General features: G+C 40.9%; 1 protein-coding gene across 1 annotated transcript in view; it reads right to left on the bottom strand.

Annotated features, from left to right (window-relative positions):
- Positions 1-21,244, bottom strand: part of XPO7 (exportin 7) — a 66,193-nt gene that overhangs the window by 36,560 nt on the left and 8,389 nt on the right. Inside the window, exons 3-4 of the mRNA XM_074981555.1 lie at positions 6,513-6,659; positions 3,061-3,154 (exon numbers count right to left, since the gene is read on the bottom strand). Coding sequence (XP_074837656.1) covers positions 3,061-3,154; positions 6,513-6,659 — 241 coding nt within the window. The remainder of the gene's footprint in view (positions 1-3,060; positions 3,155-6,512; positions 6,660-21,244) is intronic.

Raw genomic sequence — 21,244 nt, forward strand, 5'->3', positions numbered from 1 at the left:
TACACCGAAACACATCACCACCATTTTGGAAAGTAGGGAAATGCAGTTATGGTGTCCAGACAATCATAAATGACATATTTACGTCATTCTTTTTTTTTTTTTTTTTTTTTTTTTTTTTTTAAGACCACTCATAACACATCAAGGGTTTGGAGGGCCTAGGCATATGAAATTATGGGTGGGTATTCATGCAGAACAGCTTCTTTCCACACAACATTGTGTTATTTTGTATTAGTTCAGTTCTTTGTAAGAACATGTTTGGCAAGAGCTTCTGAAAGGCTTAAGGGCCATTTCTCAGACAGGCCACTCAACATCAGAGCATTCTGTTGTCCACTGAGAAAGGAGAAGATGGTTAATTCTGGCTTGTTAAAGGGACCATTAACACTTTGTCAGGCCTGGGCTACACGAGGGATCAAAGTCGATCCCAGATATGCAATTCTAGCCATGCCATTTGCATAGCTACAATCAGCGCATCAGGATTGACGTTCTTCAGTGGTGTAGATCAGGGATCTTCGAGCTCACACTGGCATCCCTTACTGTATGCGTCAGCCTGGAGTCCCAGGGTCGACAGCCATGTCAAGCCCAGAGACCAGTTTTGCTGCGTCTTCACACTTGTGGCAAAATCAATCCCTAAAAGAGCGACTGCAGCACACCAACCCTCTATGTAAGTATAGACATATCTGGGACTTCTGATTGCAAGTCATTTTGCTATTCCCCCTCCTGCACACAGAGTGACAATCTTTTGTGTGATAGCTGGTTTCACTCCCTCAGCCAAACACTTTTGCCTCAGGGCTCTGCCAGCCCATACTCTGCTTTGCAGATTAACAACAGCTACACCCCAGACCACAAACTACCCTAACAGCACCCCTCTTCAGGATCCATCCCCTGTCACCAGATACTCTCAGTACCTGAAAGGTTTATTACTCTCAAGGGAATGGTATATACACACCAGCTTGTCTGATTCAGCTGAGTATCAACTCCAATATAACACAGCACTAAAATCTATTTAGTGACAAAAAAAGTAAGTTAATTAACAAAGGGAAAGATTTAAGGCAGAGTGAGCAGAGATAACAACAACAGGTTACCAGTAAAACCAAAGTATTACATGCTGCTGTTAGAACAGGTTATATCTGTCTAAAGCTGCACCTAAGCCCTTTCTTGCAGCATTTCAACCAAGGTTGGTTGTGATCCTACGCAAGATCAGCCACTCAAATGCCAGATAAAAGAAGGACCCCAATGCCTCTCTCTAGTACCCCAGAGTCAGAAAGACTAACCGGTGATTCTTTCCTAGCGTGCTGGCTCCAAGATGTCTCCCCCAACAAGTTTAGTTTGCAACCCCTTCCAATGTTTTCTTGTTGAGTCTCACATATAAAAGGGACCTCCTTTATGCTGAGCTTTACGGTGTTTGATTAACACAAATAAATGATAGGTGATTCTACCTCAGTATGCCAAACTTGCCCATGACACAAATTCTACAGTATTTTCAGTAAGTACAATTTCTTAAATAAATATCAACTATTCTGGGGATCTGTTCAATGTAAGCTTCCCTTTGACACCTCCCACAACCCTTCATGGGCAAACGCCATGAAAGCAATGTGTTTGGAGTAGAGTCTGCCAGGCCTGGTAAGAGGTGCTGTTGCAGAACACCGAACGCTTTGCCAGGTGGCACCTGAAGGGTTTAGGGTTATAACCACACAAAGCAAAGGGAGATACCACAGTTACTCTCCCAACAAGACACTAGTCAGAGAGACGATTCTACTCCCCATCCCATGAGAATGGCTTCTCACAGGAATGAAAGCAAATGTCGTATGTAGTCTCACAAAGCATTCCCTATGTTGAAACTGTATCTGCTCTTCTCTGCCGAGTGGGTCTGTGCACATGCTCAGGATCTGATTGTTATATTTGAGGATGGGAGGGAATTTCCCCAAAAGTCAGACTGGCAGAGACCTTTTGCATTTTTTGACTTCCTCTATAGTACGCGCCAGGGTGACTTGCAGGTTTAAACTAGCCTAAATGGTCAAGTCTCTCCAACTTCAAGTCTTTAAATGATAATTTGAGGACTTCAGTCAATCAGACAGAGGTTATAGGTTTGTTTCAGGAGTGGACAGGTGAGCTTTTGTGGCCTGTAATCTGCAGGTCAAACAGGACCATGATAGTCCCTTATGACCTTAATATTTATCAATCTATATCCTTAGAAGAGACTGTCCAAGTATCCTATTCAGTCTCTCTTCCTTTCCTAAAAGGTGTGCATGCACGCAGTCAGATCCGCTTACCCCTCAGCATGTAGATCACTGTCTGGAAAGACAGTGCATTCAGTAATCTGGAGTTTGTTTCAGCCTTGAATTACCAGAATCCCAGGTCTTCCAAGTTACTTTCCACCTTGGCCCCCTCTTTAGAGTTGGCTAGGATCAGAGCTTTTGCCTGAGTGCCTTTGTCCCTTTGATAGCAGCAGAGCTATGAAACTCAGTTCAATGCAATTTCATATAGACAATAAAACATGAAAATTATCTCTGTTCTGGGTTATAGGCAAAACCCAGACTTTTGTCAGTATCCCTTTTCAATATTTGTGCCTGTAAGATAATCAACAGAAAGAAACCCACTCTTACCAAGCATGCAAACTAACAGAACTGCACCGGAAAAGAACAAAGAAGGGCTAATACAAAATAATCACTTTTCTTAATAACTGGATTCATTAAAATACCCCGTGCAATCGAGTAACAAATAGGAAAGAGAAAAGGTAGGAGATGAACAGTGTAATTCACAAAGAATTGAGTTACTATCCTAAAAATGTGTGTGTTTATAAGGCCACAGATTTATGATTACTTTGGACCTATGTAACTCCTAGCTGCCATTCAAACCCAGTAGCCTCTGGGCTAAGAAAAGGATACTGTTAGACAATCAAATTGCCTTTTTAAGATATGTTTTAGGATAACAATGTCCACAAATCCTAATAGCTCCCAGACAGACTTTCTGTCACAGTGCAGTACTGTGAATTAGTCATTATCCATAGCATTTACCTGCTGTAACTTTGGCTTGGCTACAGAAAAGAAGACTTCTACTTACGAATGTCTATTCGCTGTTCCAATGGCAGAGGGTTGTTTGTGCGTGACACAAGTTTTGTAAGGCAGGTAGCTGCCAATAACTGGGAGTAGGATGACTGTAAAGAAAAAACACAACAAATAGTGGTTTAATATAAGTTTTAGTACAAACAAGGCTACATTAGAAGACAGGGTAGTTGTGCACTATATTAGCCCATTCACTGGAAACTTGGGCTTCAATATTAGCTTAGTTCACAAATCTAAATGCTCTGGACTATCTTAGTGCCTTGGTTTTATATACATCATATTTATATAAAATATTTTTGAAAGAGAGCATTTAGAAGAAAAACACAGTGGCGGAGAGAACGAGCAGGCAGACACAAGCAGGAGGGCCCAAGTGCCAACAGCAACATGGTCCTATGGCTCTAGTGTAATGCACCCAAGTAAAAGGAGAACAAGTGAGCTATCATGATGGGATCACACAGTGATAGGGGGATACAGTAACAGCACTAAAAATATTTGTCCTAATAAGTCACATTGGGAAGGAGAGTAATTCAATTATAAAGATTCATATTCACAGCATCATTCCTTTTCACTAGTTTTTCCACTAGCCCAGCAGTCAGTTTGCCTCAGTTCTGGGGACCGGACATGTCACTCAGCAGCAGCCTGGTTTAAAAACATACAGTTTTTCCTTTTCAGGAATTCTCTCTCTGAGCCATGGACAAGTGTTACTGCATGCTCAGGCCTAGATTTTAAACATACACTTGAAACTCTTTTTTGATTACAGAACAGGCACTCTCTCTCTCTCATATTAAATTAGCTAATAATGTCCATTGGTTCAAATGCTACAATACAGAATAGCACATGGACCAACGGGTATTACTAACTCATTTAACCCAGGGAACACAAGACAGAGATGAGTAGACAATCAGAAATCCTAGGCTGGATGAGATTTTATGAATTGCAAGCATTTCTTGTGTTAAGTAAATCCCATTACCATATAAAGGCTTTGCTGCTATAACCTATTCCAAAAATCCAAGAGACCAGAAACCCATTTATAGTAATATGCGAAAAGAATTTAAGTGAGCCAGATCACCCAATTTGTGCATCAGCATTCCAAAACAGCAATCGGACACAGATTAAAGGACATAATGGCTGAACCTACAGTAGAACCCCACTTTAGCAGGGAGAGCTAGCACAGTGGTTTGAGCATTGGCCTACTAAACCCAGGGTTCTGAGTTCAATCCTTGAGGAGGCCATTTAGGGATTGGGGCAAATAAATGCCAGGGATGGTGCTTGGTCCTTCCAAGGAGGCAGGGGACTGGACTAGATGACCTCCTGATGAGGTCCCTTCCAGATCTAGGACACATGTATCCCCAAAAGGAGGATGCTAATGAGACACTTTGGAATATGCTAATGAGGCACTGCAATGAATATGCAGTGCCTCATTAACAAAATGGAGGCCATGGAACTTCGAAAGTGCTGCTTTCGATCATGCACAGCTCCCCTAGATTGGGGTCCTTTTCAGAAAGACTCCACACACTTCCAAATCCTCTTATTCCTATAACCAAATAAGAATAAGGGGATTTCAAAGTGTGCAGAGTCCTTTCGAAAGGTGGGTGCTAGTGTAGAGCCAGGCAATGAGTAATATTCAAAGTAACAAAACTAGGTATTAGAGATTTTACATTGAAGCTAATCCCTCCCCTTTCTCAGGTGCTAGCGTTGGTTCCTCCAAGGGGGTGACAACTGCAATTTGAAACCCGATGGCTATTTTCAATTCCACAGAAATAAGGATTCTCTCCCCCAGCCCCCAAATCTCACAATACACAGAGATAAATAATTCAGCTTGTGTGCATTTATTGGGATGACACAGCACAGTGCTCCATCTCTTTCTGGTTCCCTGACCCTTTGAGAGAGCGTGGCTAACGCTCCCTGATTTTTGTGAGCTGATCTAATAGACTCAAAAGGGCTGGATGCACATTGGGTCACAAGTCAAACATCGAAGGAGTCCTACGACCAAGCAATTTTAAGCCTGGCTTATCCTGCCACACTATGAATCAAACAATCACTTAGGAGGAGAAAAAAATATACCGTAAAGGTAAAAATTAGATAGGGATGAAAAACACATTGACAATAAATCCTAATATTACATTAATTCTGAAATTTATGTTATTTCCTAAGCTTGAAATTGTGCCTATACTGCTTCAAGGACACTACTGGAGAGGCTAACTTTTGCTTACTATTAAGAATCTCAAAGCAGAAATGATCCAAAACAGACTCTTTTGTTTTAGTCTCCCCGAGTCTCAGATCTCATGAAAAAATCTTAACCTTTTGCCACCTCTTGCAAGCTATTTGCAAATTCCTAAAGCAATGGAAATAAGAGAACTCGTCTTTCAGAATTAACATTGTATTCTTAGATCAGGCTGTATAATGGACTTGCCCATAACATTATTCAAGAACCAACCTATCAAAAGACAGATTCTTTTCTCATGATTGATGCTACTGTGTATACAGATGCATAAACACAACTGGAATGATTGCACAATAGCCACCTTCCCTGCTGGGAGTGTTATGGCCATGTTTGTCGAAATTCGCACTGTTTCGTAGCATGGCTATAAAGCAGAGGTGGATAATCACAAGTAGAGTGGGTGGCCTACATGCGAAGCCCTCCTTCAGCTCAGTGGGCTGCAGCAGTCCACAGGGTGCGCCCCCCTGCACCTCATGTGTGCTGGAGCCCTGCACTTACCTGCTCCTTGCTTGTCTCCCAGCACTTTCAGAGGAGCCACTGAACACCTGATCTGTGTTCTGTCCCAATTTGCCCCCTGCAGCCCAGAGCTGGAATGCAGCTAACAGCTGATTTGCAGCACACCAGTCTGGGATGGAGGTGGAGGACCAGGAACAGAATGCGAGTCAGCTAATTGGTGGCTCTTCTAAAAGGGAAGGGAGAAGCAGAGATAGTGTGGGGCTCTGGTGCCCCAGTGCATGAGAGGTGCATGGCAAAGGGGGCAGTTAGGGGTCCGCGGGCTGCAGGTGGAGCCCAAGTAGGCTGCAGATTGCCCACCACTGTTATATAGCCATATTTTATGTTCCCACTCTCAACAACCCCTCCCATGCCTCATCTCCCCCTCAGTCCTTCCCAAGACTAACAATGATGCTAGTGCAAGTCTACATCACATTTCATAACTGTTTAAGCTTACTTATTTTTGTAGTTTAGAGGGGGCTTTAGGATCTAAGAAGAATTCCGCAAAAGGGAGACGTTTAAGTGGGCACATTCCCCCTTTTTCTAAACTAACTGAAAATGCAGTAAGCCATCAGTATTTACATTAATTCTGGTTTGTAAACACTATGTTCCCCTTTTCAGGGCATGCAGCACCTACTGTGCCCCAGGGCTTCCCTGTTTCATTCAGAGGATTCACCCAAAATGCCAAATTCAAATGACAGGTGCTCTGAATCTGACTTTTTTTTTTTGGTACGTACACTTCCTCGCTCAAGGAGGAGCTGGCACTTGCTCAGACAGTCTGGGCTGTTGGTGAACTCAACCAAGGCTTTTTCTGCCTGAAGCCGTGTTGCGGTGTCTGTAGTTTCATACAGCTGCTTGCACAGGTTCTCTAGCTGGGCTAGGCTCTAAAATAAAATGAACATAGGAAAAAATTCAATTAAAACAGAACTGCATTGTAGAAATCTCACAGGAAGTGACTCAGCCCTGGAATCCATTTAGTTCTTTTTAAGGAACGGGTATGTAGAAATCATACTCAGGTTTTCAGCCTAGGCTACGTTTAGATGTTGCATGGCCATCTTTACCTGAGTTAGGCACCAAACAACTGCTTCTAGACAGGCACGCGAGAAATCTTGCTGTACCACCATCCTGCCCAAGAGTAACAGCTATTGCCCCAGACAGTGTACCTAAGCACCATCTCTCCACTCCATCCTGGCATATTGCAAGATAGTTAATTTCAGGGCTCTGCCACTCACTCCCCGAGTTTAACTTTAATCCACAATGTTTTTTTCCTTAGTTTACTGATGGAAGTCAGGTGCCTGGTTCTATTCCCCACTCTGCCACTTGCTGCCTGTGTGCACTTGAAATCACAGCTTTGTACCTCTGTCCCCAGTCTTGCAATAAGCTCCATGCAGATGGAGCCATATGCCTGCATTGGAATGCCACTGATTTCAAGGGAGTCTGGCTACCTAGCCATGACAGAATCAGAGCCTTCGTTTCCTCACCTGTACAAAGAGGATTAAAAACAAAAACAAACAAAACAACACACACCTTACCAACAGTGCAGTCTTACCAAAAAGCTAAAGCCAAAAGCTTGTAAGTCATAGACCTTTCCACAGGAGTTTTGCAATCACAGCTATGGTTCTCTTTTATAACAGAATACAGACTGGGGGGCAAGAGAAACTTGGTTCAGGTTGTCGCAAAAGTCACAAGTGTGAAGAATTAGTGATACGCAACTAAAATGACCTAAATCCACAGTGCACTCTAGAACAAAGTGAAGTATTATTCATCTTGGCTCAGGAGAAATATAGCAGTGGAGTAGCAGCAGGTGCTGAAGCGTAACATTGCAGTGCCTCAGGGGTGCTGTACTGGGAGAGCTTGCAAAGCTCCTCTTCATACTATGCCTTGCCTTTGAGAGCACTCTCAATGTGCCCTTTCACTAGCACCAAGTTAGTTAAGATGGTTCAAGATGGGAAGGAATTATACCTAGCCTGACCTCCCATAAAGCACAGGTTACCAACAACACCCAACCACCTCTGCCTCTTCACCCCACTAAACCCAACCCCTCAAAGTAGACAACAATATCATAGCCCTCAGAAGACTAAACTATGATACACCACAGGAAGAGAACAGAAGAGATGGAGCTGCACCAATTCTTGAGGCCCCAGCAACGGCATGTTCCAAAAGGTGGTTTTTTTCACTTGTAAGTCACAATAAGGTTGCTTAGGGGTCCATCACCACAGAAAGCGCACATCAGAAAAGTGACAGGCCTTGTTTAAATAGAATGAGTCATTAGGTTGCCACTTAGTAAATAGGACTGTTGTCACGGATTTAAGAATCTGGGGAGAAACTCTCCCTTCAACCTCCCTTACTCCTCACAATATGGAGGAGCACAGTGGTCACCTGCTAACCCCAGATAGTTTGATTTCACACATCTCTACCAGGCATGCGAAATCCAACTGCACAAGGTTGACCCGGACCAGGTTGCTCTTGAGCGTAGTCTAGTCGTACCCTGAGTCAAAGGAGGCAGCTAGTGAGAACCAAACAGGAACCTAAACATTGAGGTAAGACACAAACTGTAAGCAACTAAAAGGAAGTTAGGTAAAAATGGCTGGGCTAGTAAACAGGGTTGCATAGCTGTGGTGCCAATGGTGAAAGCCTAAAGATGGAAACAGACTACAAACAGTTAAAAGATAATCTGAAACAAGAATGGGTATATACTGATCATTTGTTAGTATATGCATGGGGAAGAGGTGCTGACAGAGAAACTCTAAGAAAAATTCACTAGCCTTACCTAGAGATGGAAGTAACAGGGGTAAGAAAGTCTTTGCCTCAATCACTCTCTCCGACTGTACGTATTTTGGGTAAATAAATACATTTCTTCAAAGCCAAGTCAGTCACAAAGCTACTAGTCTCTGGCTCCTGGGGGAACGGACTTATACATGACAAACAGTTGGACCTGATGTAAATTTAGTAAATGGGGGATGGCAGCTCAGACACCCAGTCTACAGGTGGGAAGACTGCACAATTTCACCCAGAGAGAGGTGAAGGTAACAATCTATCAAAGGGGTGCACAGAAAGGCTCTAAAGTGAAGCTTGACTTGTGTCTGGACTGACCCCAAACCTTGCTTGCCCCCAGGGTTTTAAAGAGAAAGTCCTCTAGCCTATTGTACATCACAAGACAGCCAATTGTTTCCTGTTTGTAGATCGCCTGTAGCTTACTAAATATATCCAGCTACTGAAGGGATCTCTCACTAGATATAATACACCTTCTTTAGAAATTGACAGAATAATCATTTCACAAAATAAACTGTAGACAAGAGCAGGAGGACTTCAAAACAAGATCCTGCAATTCTATTTTTGTGCTAATCCCAAAGAAGTGGGAACCCAGAAGTGGCTGAAAGGGACTGAGCTGGTGTACAGCAAGGTGCATCTTGATATAGGGAATGCAAAACAAATCAATCAAGGCCAGCATACAGTTATCAAATGCCCTCAAAGCAGAAGACAGAAATGAGAGGGCAAGCTCCTGTTAAAGATCGCTTACACGTGTACTACATCTGTTCTCTGAAATGGAAGGACTCACCTTTCAAAGTACATCTTGTACCTCATTTTGAGAAGCTACAGTCCAGCAGATAAATTTCCACCATAAATTCCAGTAGCTCAGCAACAATCTTCTGTAATTCAGGCAAATTGCAGAGAGAGTAGGGAAAAAGTACTACACAAGGTTGAGGCTGAGTTGTGAAGTTCTGGTCAGAAACCTGAATCCCGAGATCTCATTCTGAGTCAATCAGCATATTCGATCACCAGTGAATTTTAGTTAGACCACTGCCGATAAACTTTTTGCCAACTACAGGTTGAACCTCTCTAACTCGGAACTCTTACCTGGCAAATTCCGTAGTCTGGAATGATTTCAGTTAGCCAGACAACCACTTATCATGGGTGTGGACAAGTTTCCCATAGTCCCATAAAGTTTGTTTACAGCGACCAGCCCTGGTTCTCAGTGTTCTGTGCCACTATTCAGCTGCCATTTACCCCAAAATGTCTTCTAAGAGCTCAGTAAGAAGTGAAAGTATTAGTCATGTGCTAGAAAACATTGACCTCATCAGGAAAATTGTCTCATCCACCACCACTTAGGTTGTGAGGGTGCAGGACAAGAGAGGTTCAACCTGTAATAGGTAATGCAGGAGGACCGCTTCATCAGTCCAGGACACACCGATAAAAATGAAATAATCTGGAAACCCCAAGTGTTCAGCTCCTTTAGCGTTTATTCTACGGCCTCATAAACAAAATAGTTTTAATCCCTCACATATGAGGGATTGTTGTGCTGATATCGCATTTTCTTTCCTCACCGATTAAGTCTGAAAGTAGAACAGATTGAAGATGTAACTAAATTAACAATAGAGAAATCAAAGGACATTGAACCATAGATTCCTCTTTGGCCTAAAATGCAAGACATCCTTCTCTGAATCCAGCATCAAAGCGGCAATAGCAAGACATTTTAAAGGGACAAATTCCCAAAACCACCATGTTACTTAAGGTGTACCAAGTTACCCCTACAGCATTCCTTAATGCTTGAGCCATCAGTTCTGCTAGTTTTTTCAAATGAGCTTCTCTGCTTGCGTTTAATTTAGTAACACTGCACGTCATGATGGTGTGAAGAGTCTGGTATTTTTTACTACAAGCCTATTTCAGTAACTTGTAACTGGCCTGGCAACACTGACATCATAGAGAAGTCTGGCCATGTAAGCTCAGTCCAGAAGCCAATACAGTGTTTTACAAATAGTAAAGCTGATTGTAAAGCTGCAAAAAGTGCTTTGAAGTGGTAGTTCTGTTCTGCTGCATTACTGTTTTCCTGAACAGCATATACGTTCAAGCAGGGTGCTAAGGCAAGCAAGTTCACACTAATTTTGCTTTGCACTCCATAAAGCACCAATTAGAAAAAATACAACTGGAGCAGAAAGCACATAGGGATAAAAGTTTGTAATCCTTTCCTAAGCAACTGACACACTTCCAGGACAATTCAGAACAGTCTTCTGAACACCCTTTTTAGCATGAGACATCTTCCAGCACCCTAAGCAATGGCCTACGGTGTATTCAATATTCATAATCTTCATTTGCTAAATTCTTCTGTTCTTATTGAATGAATAAGGTAAGTACCTACAAATACAGGAGTAATCACACAAGCAATTCCATTGCTGAATATACACTGAATGTTCTAATATACAGTATGAAAAATGTGGCCTAAAAATGTCATTGTAAAGGACTGCAGCAGGATAACAATATTCTTGTGGCGTAGTTAGTCTGGACAAAATTGTAAGCAAGATTTTAATTAGCTGCCTGCTGAAGTCTTCACCTTCACACAGAACCACAGAAATGCAGACCTGGAAGGGACCTTGAGAAATCAACAAACCAAGTGTTCCATGACAGAACCAAGTAAACCTAGACCATTTCTCACAGGTGTTTGCCCATATTGTTTTAAAAACTGTAAACTGAAGGGGATTCTACTACCTCCCTTAAAAGCCTATTCCAGACCTTCAACTATCCCTACAGTTAAAAAGGTGTTCCTATTATCTAACCTCAGTTCTTCCTTGCTGATGATTAAGCCCATTACTTTTTGTCCTACCTTCAGTAGACAGAACAATTGATCTCAATCCTGTTTATAAACAGTTCTTTACATATTTGAAGACTGGTCCCTAGTCTTAGTTTCTCAAGACTAAACGTGTCCCCTCTTTCTTAAAAAACCCTTCCTCTTGGGTCAGGCTTTCGAAACCTATCAATTCTCTTGTTTTTCTCTAGATTCTCAAATTTTGCCCACAACTTTCCTGAAATGCAAAGCCCAGAACTGGGTACATTAGTCCTGCTGAGCTCTCTCTGTGCAGCATAAAGAAACAATTACTTGTGTTTTACATGCAACTATCCTGTTTACACCTCCTAAAATTGTATTTGCTTTTTTTTTTTTGTAGCTGCACCATACTGTTGACTCTTTCAATTTGTGATCAACTATAAACCCCAGATAATTTTAGAAGTAGGACCATGTAGCTGGTTATTTTCCACTTTGAAGCTGGGTCTCTGATTTTTTCCTTCTTAAGTGAAATACTTAGCTATTTAATTTCATCTTTGTGATTTCAGACCAATCCTCCGCCTTACGTTGTTTTGAATTTGAGTCCTATCTCCAGAGTACTCACAACCCCTCCCATATTGGTGTCACCTGCAATTTTTCCAGTGTCAAGAACCTTTTTTGAGATAACGTGACCACATCTGAATGCAATATTCAAGATGTGGGCATATCATGAATTTATATAGAGGCAACAACATATTTTCTGTCTTATTCTTTATCCCTTTTAAATGATTTCTAACAGCATTTGCTTTTTTTGACTACCGTGTAGATGTACCCTTGGATTAAACTAAATCAGATTATGGCCACTTTACCTCCAAAATTCTGACAACCTCCGCATGGTGTTTTAAAGCATATTTATGTTATATCTTTAGTTAGCTCATCTTAACTTTGAATGTTCCCAGGTAGTCATGCCTCACATTAAAATCAGCCTGACACTTCCTTAGCTTGTCCAAAACATCCAGGTAGAGAAGGGACATCGTGCTGTGGGGGATCCTTTACAGCACATATAAAGAAATACTAAAGCACAACAGGAAAACTGAAGGATGGAATGGATGGCTGAACTTGGAATTCCCTTTTATTTATCAGATTGGTCTGTGAATGTCAATGTTTTTTAATGTAATGTGCTCAAACAGCCAGGAAACATTTACAGTACATTAATCCAACTAAATGACTTGCTGTGATGAAAATATTTAGGTTTTATTTTAGGGAGATGCTCGCTGATGGATGCTTTTCTCCTCACATGCTTTAACTAGACCACCAATGACTTCAATGAGCAGAATATTTCAGATGTCCCAATGCTATATTCCAAGTCTGCAATGCTCAACCTTCACCATACTCTAAAAAATGCCAGTGATAGAACACAGGAGCTTCTTCTCCCTGCTTCAGCAGAGACCAAGAGAAAGAAAACTAACTAGCTTTCAGCTAGCAGTGACTAATTTTCTGAATGTCACATAATCTGGTATTAGGGTAACACATGGGTTGTGGGTTATTTAACTTCACATACTAGGCAACATCTACTGTTTTTACCAAGGTAAAAATACCATGTAGTATAGCTACTATGTGGAACAGGAATTCTGTATATATTAGATAAGGGTTAAAGCATGAGACAGCAAAGTATTCAAATGCTACAATGACAGCTGAGCTCTTCAATTTAAACACAAACAATACTAAAATGAATGGAAGGCACCTAAGTAGAAGGGAACCCAAAGGAGAGAGGATGAATAAAAGTTACAAAACCACATTTATGTCCATCACACCTTTCTTCCAAGAGAAGCTCTTTACAAACACAACCTCACAGCATGCTTGAGATTGGACACTATCTAACATACATGGAAAGAGGCAGAGCAGTTAATTGACAGTGTCAAGTGGAACAGCATCCAGGAATCCTCATTCCTTGTGTTCTTTGTTCTAGTCACTAGTTGACATTTCTATTCAGCCAGACACTACTTTGCAACATCACAGCAACCAAGGATGCCAATCCGGACACAAAGAAGAGGGAAACTGAGTCATTGAAAGTGGCAAGGTCATTAGCTCTCTCCTTGACTAACATATGGTTGTCCCCCAGACCAAGTTAACTTGCACTTCCAATTGAAATCCTAATACCCAAGATTCATGAAATACTCTATTGTAAACACACTACCTAGAAGCTTAAAGCATCCTATGTTAATGTGGCAAAATGTCAACACTTCTCTTGTATTTCACACTATGTTAAGTAATGCCATAAGACAGCTGAAACTTTAATCGTGTCATAGATGGAGTATTTGTTATAACCTCATGTTTAAAAGTCCGTATCTAGGCGTGAATTTTTCATACAGTCACATCTTGTGACACCACAGGACGGAAAAGCAAACAACTATCACATACAAACTCACTAACAATTCTGCCATTTGAGTACTTTAATTCATTTGGCTTTTCCATTGTATAGCATATTGTGTTTATTTTTAGTCCCTTAATCTTCCCAGTTATCTTTGTCAAACACAAATTATAAAGATTACAATTTATTTGTAAACATGCATTTTTTGCATGTCCTAGAGACGCACTGAATGGTATACAGATGGCATTATTTAAACCTGGAGTAAAACTGAGACTCATAAGTGACATTTAACAGTGGAGTATTGAGTCAGCATCAAGTCACACTCCTCAGCTTTGGTCTACATCTAAAGAATACAGTCTGAGCAGAACCAACTGTAAACAAAGTTGACTATAGCTCCTTCCTCATGTGACGGTATCTCTTCCTTGGTAACTTACTGCCTTGATATAAAACAGAAGCCACATGGGATTCTGTAGCAATCATACAATCTTAAACAAGTTTGTTTGTACACCTAAAAATCATACAAACATACACAGCCAGAAGAACTTTTTTATTCCATCCACCATTGTTCCCATTAAACTAAATAAAATGTAAATGTTGAGTTTTAAGTGACAGGGACCCTGTCTGGGCTGCAAAGTGCTTTGAGATGTCTGAAGAAAGATATTATACAAGTGCAAAACACTGTGGCACTGGTTAAAATAGCAAATTTCCTGATTCATATACATCTTATCTGTTGTATAAATCGCCTCACAGAGGAATCATAACACAGGACACCAACAAACTTGAGAAATGGGCAGCTACATTTCCTTCCCCGAATATCGATATGAAAGCTCTTTCTTGGGGCAAGATCATGGTAACACGTTCTTGGTGTTTTGAAACACGCCATCCTGTTAGCAGGTGCAGATCTTGTTGAGAAATAGCTAAGCGGATACAGAAAACCAACTGAGGCAGATGGCTCATCATCTCAGTAAGATACAAGGGAGAAGTTCTACAGGAGATCTGATGTGTGGGCTGCGCGTCCCTAAGGTAGGAAACATCACACCTTTGAAGGCCTGCAATGAACTTTGCTGTTTCTTTGTTAATACTATGATGCTGCACCCCATATTTATATGGAAATATGCATAACTGAAAGATACTTTATGAAAAATATATCTTGTAACATAATTAGAAAAGCTATAATTGGCTGAATGTGCATATTTTATTGGTGTACCTTTATCATTACTGTACATTAGAAATATGAAGTATAGACCTGTTTACTAATTTAGACGTGCTAAGTGAGCACCATCAGTACTGCTCAAGGAACTTAATGGCCTGATAGCTGGAATAATAATCTGTGAATAGTTTTGTTCCTCCTGTAAACCTGGACTATGGTTGGTCTTTCCAAGACATGGTGCTAGGTCATCTTACACAGGAACCCATTTTGGATGCTGTACTGGTCCACTGAGAGTGTGAAAAGTTTAAACGGAACACAAAGAGATATAAAGGTGGGAAACAAAACAATAAGGGTGTCTGCCAGATGCCAGGACATGCTTGTTTACCACCCCAGATGACTGCTGGAAATATCTAAGACCAAACAGGGGGAAGAATCAGGCACAAGCTGTGAGAAAAGAATTAGAATTACTGTTAGGATAAGAAATTGCATGTAATAAGTTTCTTAGGCTACATCTACACTTACCAGGAATGTTGACGGCTGCTACACAATTTTAATTATGCCAATTGTGTACCTAAAATTGATTTTGCAGCTGTCGACATTGGTTCCTATCCTCGCTGCAGAATGTCGATGGGAGCGCTCCTTTCCACTGACATCCCTTAAGTTCTTGTGAGTCGCAAGGATTAATGAGTCGACATTGACCCTGGAATGCGCCATTTCGCACATGAGCAAAAAGGCACCCCAGAAGATCGAACCTAAGCATTCGATTTTCCCAGTAAGTGTAGATGCAGCTTTAGCGTATTAAGCATAGCTGGGGTATTTTATTTTGCCTTATTACTTATTTGAGCTGTCTGCTATCACTTGCTACCACTTACATCCTACTTTTTATACGTAATAAAACAACATTTATTAATAAACCTATTGTAAATAACTGTTTCCACAGGGTAGGGCTGAGGGGACAGGACAACAGCTATGCATCTCTCTTTTTCATTGATAAAGGAGATGGACAATCTATCAGCTTGCTTTGTATAAAACTTTTTCTACAGGAGTAAGATAGATTTATCTAGGGTTCCAGTCCCACTGGGGACATGCACCTGAGTGCCTTGTTAAGTTCTTGTGACTGAGTCTTCCTAGAGCTGGTATCAATGCCTGTGTTGCTCTGCTGTAGGCTGTGACCAGTGTTCCCTCTAATTTTTTCCCATCCAGGGTAGAATAAATGTTGTGTGTATCAAGGCATGTGTGGATGTGCACCACCAAAAGAAACATGCTGTTGGAGCTCTGCTCATCAGCTGGGCAGCATCTCTCCTGGGCGGCCCTCAAGCGAGGCTCAACTTACAGGGAACACTGGCTGTGACCCCAAATCTATGTCAGTGTGGAAGGACACTGAAATGTCTGGCTCAGGAGCACAGGATAGTGGGGCATCCCAAGGGGCAGGTAGGCAGCTCAGTGATATCTCAGCATGTCATATGACAGTCTCAAGGGGATAGCTAACCGAAACCATCACAAATACACCAAACTTCAGGAAGGGAATGAGCCTGAGTCTATAGTGTGTGAACTTTGCTTTAAAATGGCTAGGCAAAGACATCTGCTAACAACTGCATACAGAGTGTAGACCTAAGCAAATTTTAAAATACAATTTCCAGATTTTTCCATCCAGGTCATTCTGTGCTAAAGAATGATCATTGCTTTGAGCACCAGGCCATTAAGTTCCTTAAGTACCACTAATGGCTTTCACCGGAGAAGAAAAATACATGCACACAGATAGAATACAGCCATTCAGGGAATTAAAAGCTCGAGGGACAGGCTACTTTCCCTATTTTGCATATAGCATATTCATGTTAGGTATATACAGATTAAAATACATGATTCCATAAAAATACTGGGGTACAGTGTAACATAATGCAACTGTTTTCTACCATGATTCAGGAGAGAGGAAAACAGGTTATCATTACAGTAATAGTAGTCTGTCATTATGATCAAACCTTGGTATGAGGAAAAAATGTGCGCTCACTCTCTCAGGTTAGAGAATTGGAACAATAAGTCATCCATTTCAACTTACTCATACATATGGCAGTGTGAGTAAGCCTATTTATGTAACCTCCAGCACATTAGTTATGTATTGTAGTAGTGTCCACATTGATGCTTTTGCATTTTTCAGGCAATCAGTAAAAAAAATCCCCATTTTCTTCCCTAAAACAAACTTTCTTCTAACCCAAGTGTGCTGGATGGGAGTTCTGTTAGAGAATCTAGCAATGCCACTCTTACTCTGGTACCACAGAATAGTTCAAGGCAATGTTACAAGGCAACGAACAAATTACCTATGCTAAATTTCTAGCACTTGCCAAACCAGAGCAGCAAACACCAGACATGGCAATACAATAGTGATCTGTGGCTTCACTTCTGAGTTAACATGGGACTGTGCTGTGCACAGATTCTTCCTGAGACCACAGGGGATGAGTTTCCTTTATGAGGGGTAAAATGCGTAGCATTTCCAGGGCAGATCATTCATTAGATATGTACCTTTTGGAGATTCTAGTGTTGGATATGCTGCAACAACTGACCTCCCTCACCCACATCTACCATAAATGAACTAAAACAGTGTATCATTTCTTTTGGACCAAAAAGACACTTAGCACTCTTCATTCCTCATAACCAAAGACAATCCCTGCCCCCAGGAGTTTTAAAAAAAACAAGAATGTGAGAGTTTCAGTAGGAGGTGACACAGCTAACACGCAAAACAATAGAAAAGTATTCCATAAGCCAGTCAGAGGCAAACAACTATTGCAGCACAATTTCACTGAGGTTCAGCTACGTTTTGCCAATAAGGAAGACAGGTTGCTATGGGGTATTCAAAGAAGAAACGATAATCTTATACCTAGTTTAGTAACATAAAAGTGTGCCCTCAGTGAGCATGTGAGGCTTATGCTAATGGCACTGACATACCTAGCAAAATGAATTCCAATTTGCAAATGCAAACAATAACGAATAAAAGAGAGAGGCATGACAAAGGCCCATTTAGTTGCACAGAATGAAATGGATAAAGATAAATCCTCCTATGAAGGAGCAAATCAGCAGATTTCCGCAATTCTGTCTGACCAGCTGGAGACAACATGTATTTGAGCCTACTGTGCTGCAGATTTGCAATTCTGTAAGGCCAGGTCTACAGTAGACCTCAAAGTCAACTGTAGCTGTGCAATTCCAGCTAGGCAATTGTGCAGCTGGGATCAACTTATCTATGATTGACTTACCTGGCCGTCCTCACTGAGGGCAGTCCCTTTCTCCTTGTGAGACTGAGAAGTAAAGGGGTCAACTGTTGATCTGATAGTTCGATTTTGCACGTCTCCATTAGGCACACGAAATTCAATCCCAGAAGGTTGACCCAGACTGGGTCAATCTATTTGGTAGGGAAACCTTAGAAACAACAAGGCCCAAATAAACACTGTAGAGTCTCTTCAAACCTGACCACAGTGACAGTCCTTTTAATGGAGCAGTATCCTGTAAATCCTGCAGTATCCTGTAAAGTAGGGCCCTGTAAATATGCAAGTATCAGATTTATACCAGCAGCCACAGATGATCTGTGTATCACGTTTGCACAACACAGACCAGATGTGAATACAAATTCTGAATTTACGCAACTCTCCAGTTATTTTACCTTACGCATTTCGTTCAGGTGGCATACTGGAGTTGACGAGAGCGTGCCTGACTGTCAATTTAGCCCGTTTTCAAACTAGACCTACTAAATGGAACTTCAGTGGATTGATTACCACAGCCTTGAGCCACTTAGTCGTGGTGACAAGCCCTTAGCTTTTGTTTAGTTCAAACAAAAGCCAGCCTTCAGGTGGAACAATCAAAAGTACACAGAAAACCTCTCAATTATACATTTCACAGACACTGATACAGTTCACATTGGTGACTTACAGTATGCTTCTGACATTCAAGATACTAAAGAAGTAGCATTTTATCTAAATGGGAACATGTTACAAAGAAGCCCAAAGTTAAATCAAGCATGCTGCAATGACAAGCCTGAGCCATGCACCGTGCAGATTCCTTAGGCATGCAGAGCCACTTGCTCATCCCATTTTACAGTCCCCTGCATGCCCTCAGAAGTCACCCCAAGGGTACAGCTACACTTACCAGGAGATCAGTTAGGGTCAATCTTACACGCTTAGTGGGGATGCATGAAATCGAACCATTGGGGTCAACAGCTGACCCCATACTCTTCATTCTTGCAAGAAGCAAGGGAGATTGATGGGCGAGTTTTACCCGTAGACCTCCCTCAGTGAAGACAACCACATAAAAGTCGATCATAGATACACTGATTTCAGCTACACAATTGCTAGGATCAACTTTCAGGTATAGTGTAGAACTGCCCTTAGATGTGTACTGGGTTCCACAGCCAGTGAACATCCTGGAGGTACCTCAGTTTGAACTGAAGTTTCTACAGTACTGCTATCTCTTCACCCATAAAACTACAAAAGCTTAGCAAAGCTTGCAAACTTATCTTCAATTTGCTGATTTACAACTATTCTCCACTGATATTTCTTCTTTCACAGCATTCTCAAGTACAACGTCCTTGGACCGCAACTCCTGCAATCACCAAGTTCACAGATGTACTCAGCTAATGATACAAGAGCACAGAGCCTCCAAAAAGGAAATTAAGCCAAAACACTTGGATGATACAGAGATAACACTTCTCGTCTACCTAATGTGAACATACAAAATAAACTATTAATTGAAAGTGAAAGACCAGTAAAAAAAAAGAGAGAGATTTGAGAACCGCCCATTAAGTGCATTAAATGCACTGAAGGAGTGAAATAAAACCTTTATAGATCTAAAAGCACAGTGTATAAAATATATGGATGAAAAGTTCATTTTACTGGCAACAGATGAAAAGGACGGAAGGATTAAGAGATGGCTCTGAAGTGGCAGCATGTTCCTGACTGGAAAATGGCAGATACTGTTTTTATAGTCATCTTAATGAGTAAAAGCGTGCAGTCCTCAGTCCACTTATATCCAAGAAAGTAAATGTATGTTTTAATGAGTTTCTTATTGCAGTTAAGGTTTTGTTTTGTTTTTTTAAAAAATGAACTTATCCACTCATTGGATGGATTTGTTAGGCATCAGGGTAGTTACAACATGGGCAAATGACTTACGTAGGTTTGGCAATTTCCCAGGAAAAACTAGCTTAGGAAAGGCACTAGTTAAATAGGAAAACTGGGAAAATAGATCACATCAGTGTTCAGGAAGCACAGAAGGAAGCTTTTTACTCTTTGGATACTTCAGTTTAAAACTGAGGAACAGGCTTGGTCTAACTGCTATGTTGAGGCCTTCTTCTACAGAATGGTGAAAGACCAAATGGACCTGGACTGGTAGCCTCCAATTCTAAATGATTTGGGTTGCTTAGTGCTTCAAAGCCTGCAACTCTGTATTACTTTGTTAGTCTTTGAAGTGCTATGTTTCTGCTGTTTAACTCTGTATGTCATTTTCATGTAATTAAAAGATGGACATCTGATTATATAACACTTCATCTTAGCTAAAAGGCCAAGAAAAACGAAGTGGGTCACGACATAACTTCCTTGAAAAAATACTGAACCAAAACATACAGACTTTTTGATGTTTGGTATCAGAGTTGCATATATTAGGATAATGTCCACTACGATTTTACTTATTTGTACATTCATCTACACATCTATGGTTTTATGTATCCACAATATGAATATGGTAACTAAAGTTAAATGTAACGTGGAGTGCATTAACATTTTTAAAACATGGGATTCACTAGTTTTTCCTGGGGCAGTAAAAAACCCTGGTAAATGCCATTCCATGCCTGGACTTTGGAAGGGTTGAATAAATTACAGAAAAAATGTGTCCCTTTCTGCAGAAGCAATACTGCATTTTAAAGATGCACCTCAGAAAGCTGAAGAATGTACTTTATTACCTCACTCCAACATTTTCCCCCGTGCATGGGGAAAATTTTGCCAAGAGACTCAAAAGTATACAGAAATATCTGAATATAGCAGATCGAAGCTCTAATAGAGTTAAGCGTTACAAGATCAATATAATTTTCTACAATTAGTAAATTAAAATAGAGATTTTGTTAGTGAACATCATAGAAATTTTTAGAAAATATTTCAAGGGCGTCACATTTTTACATCAATTATCAAGAATAAGCACAATTCCACAGTAAGCTTTGATAGCAAATGCCTTCCAGTCCAGTCACTACAGATTAGACAGTCTGTTTCAAAAAGGACACTTTGCTGCCAACTGACCTTAATAGTTTCAAAGTATAAAGCAATTTAGCACCTTTATGCATGCCACAGGCCATTGGCCGTTTGAATGATCAGCTAATTAAACCCAAGACTGTACAAGTAACTACTGAAAGATGTTAATGAGTACATTCTCAACATGTACATAC

Source organism: Carettochelys insculpta, chromosome 31 (assembly GCF_033958435.1).
Source record: "Carettochelys insculpta isolate YL-2023 chromosome 31, ASM3395843v1, whole genome shotgun sequence".
Taxonomy (NCBI): Eukaryota; Metazoa; Chordata; order Testudines; family Carettochelyidae; genus Carettochelys; species Carettochelys insculpta.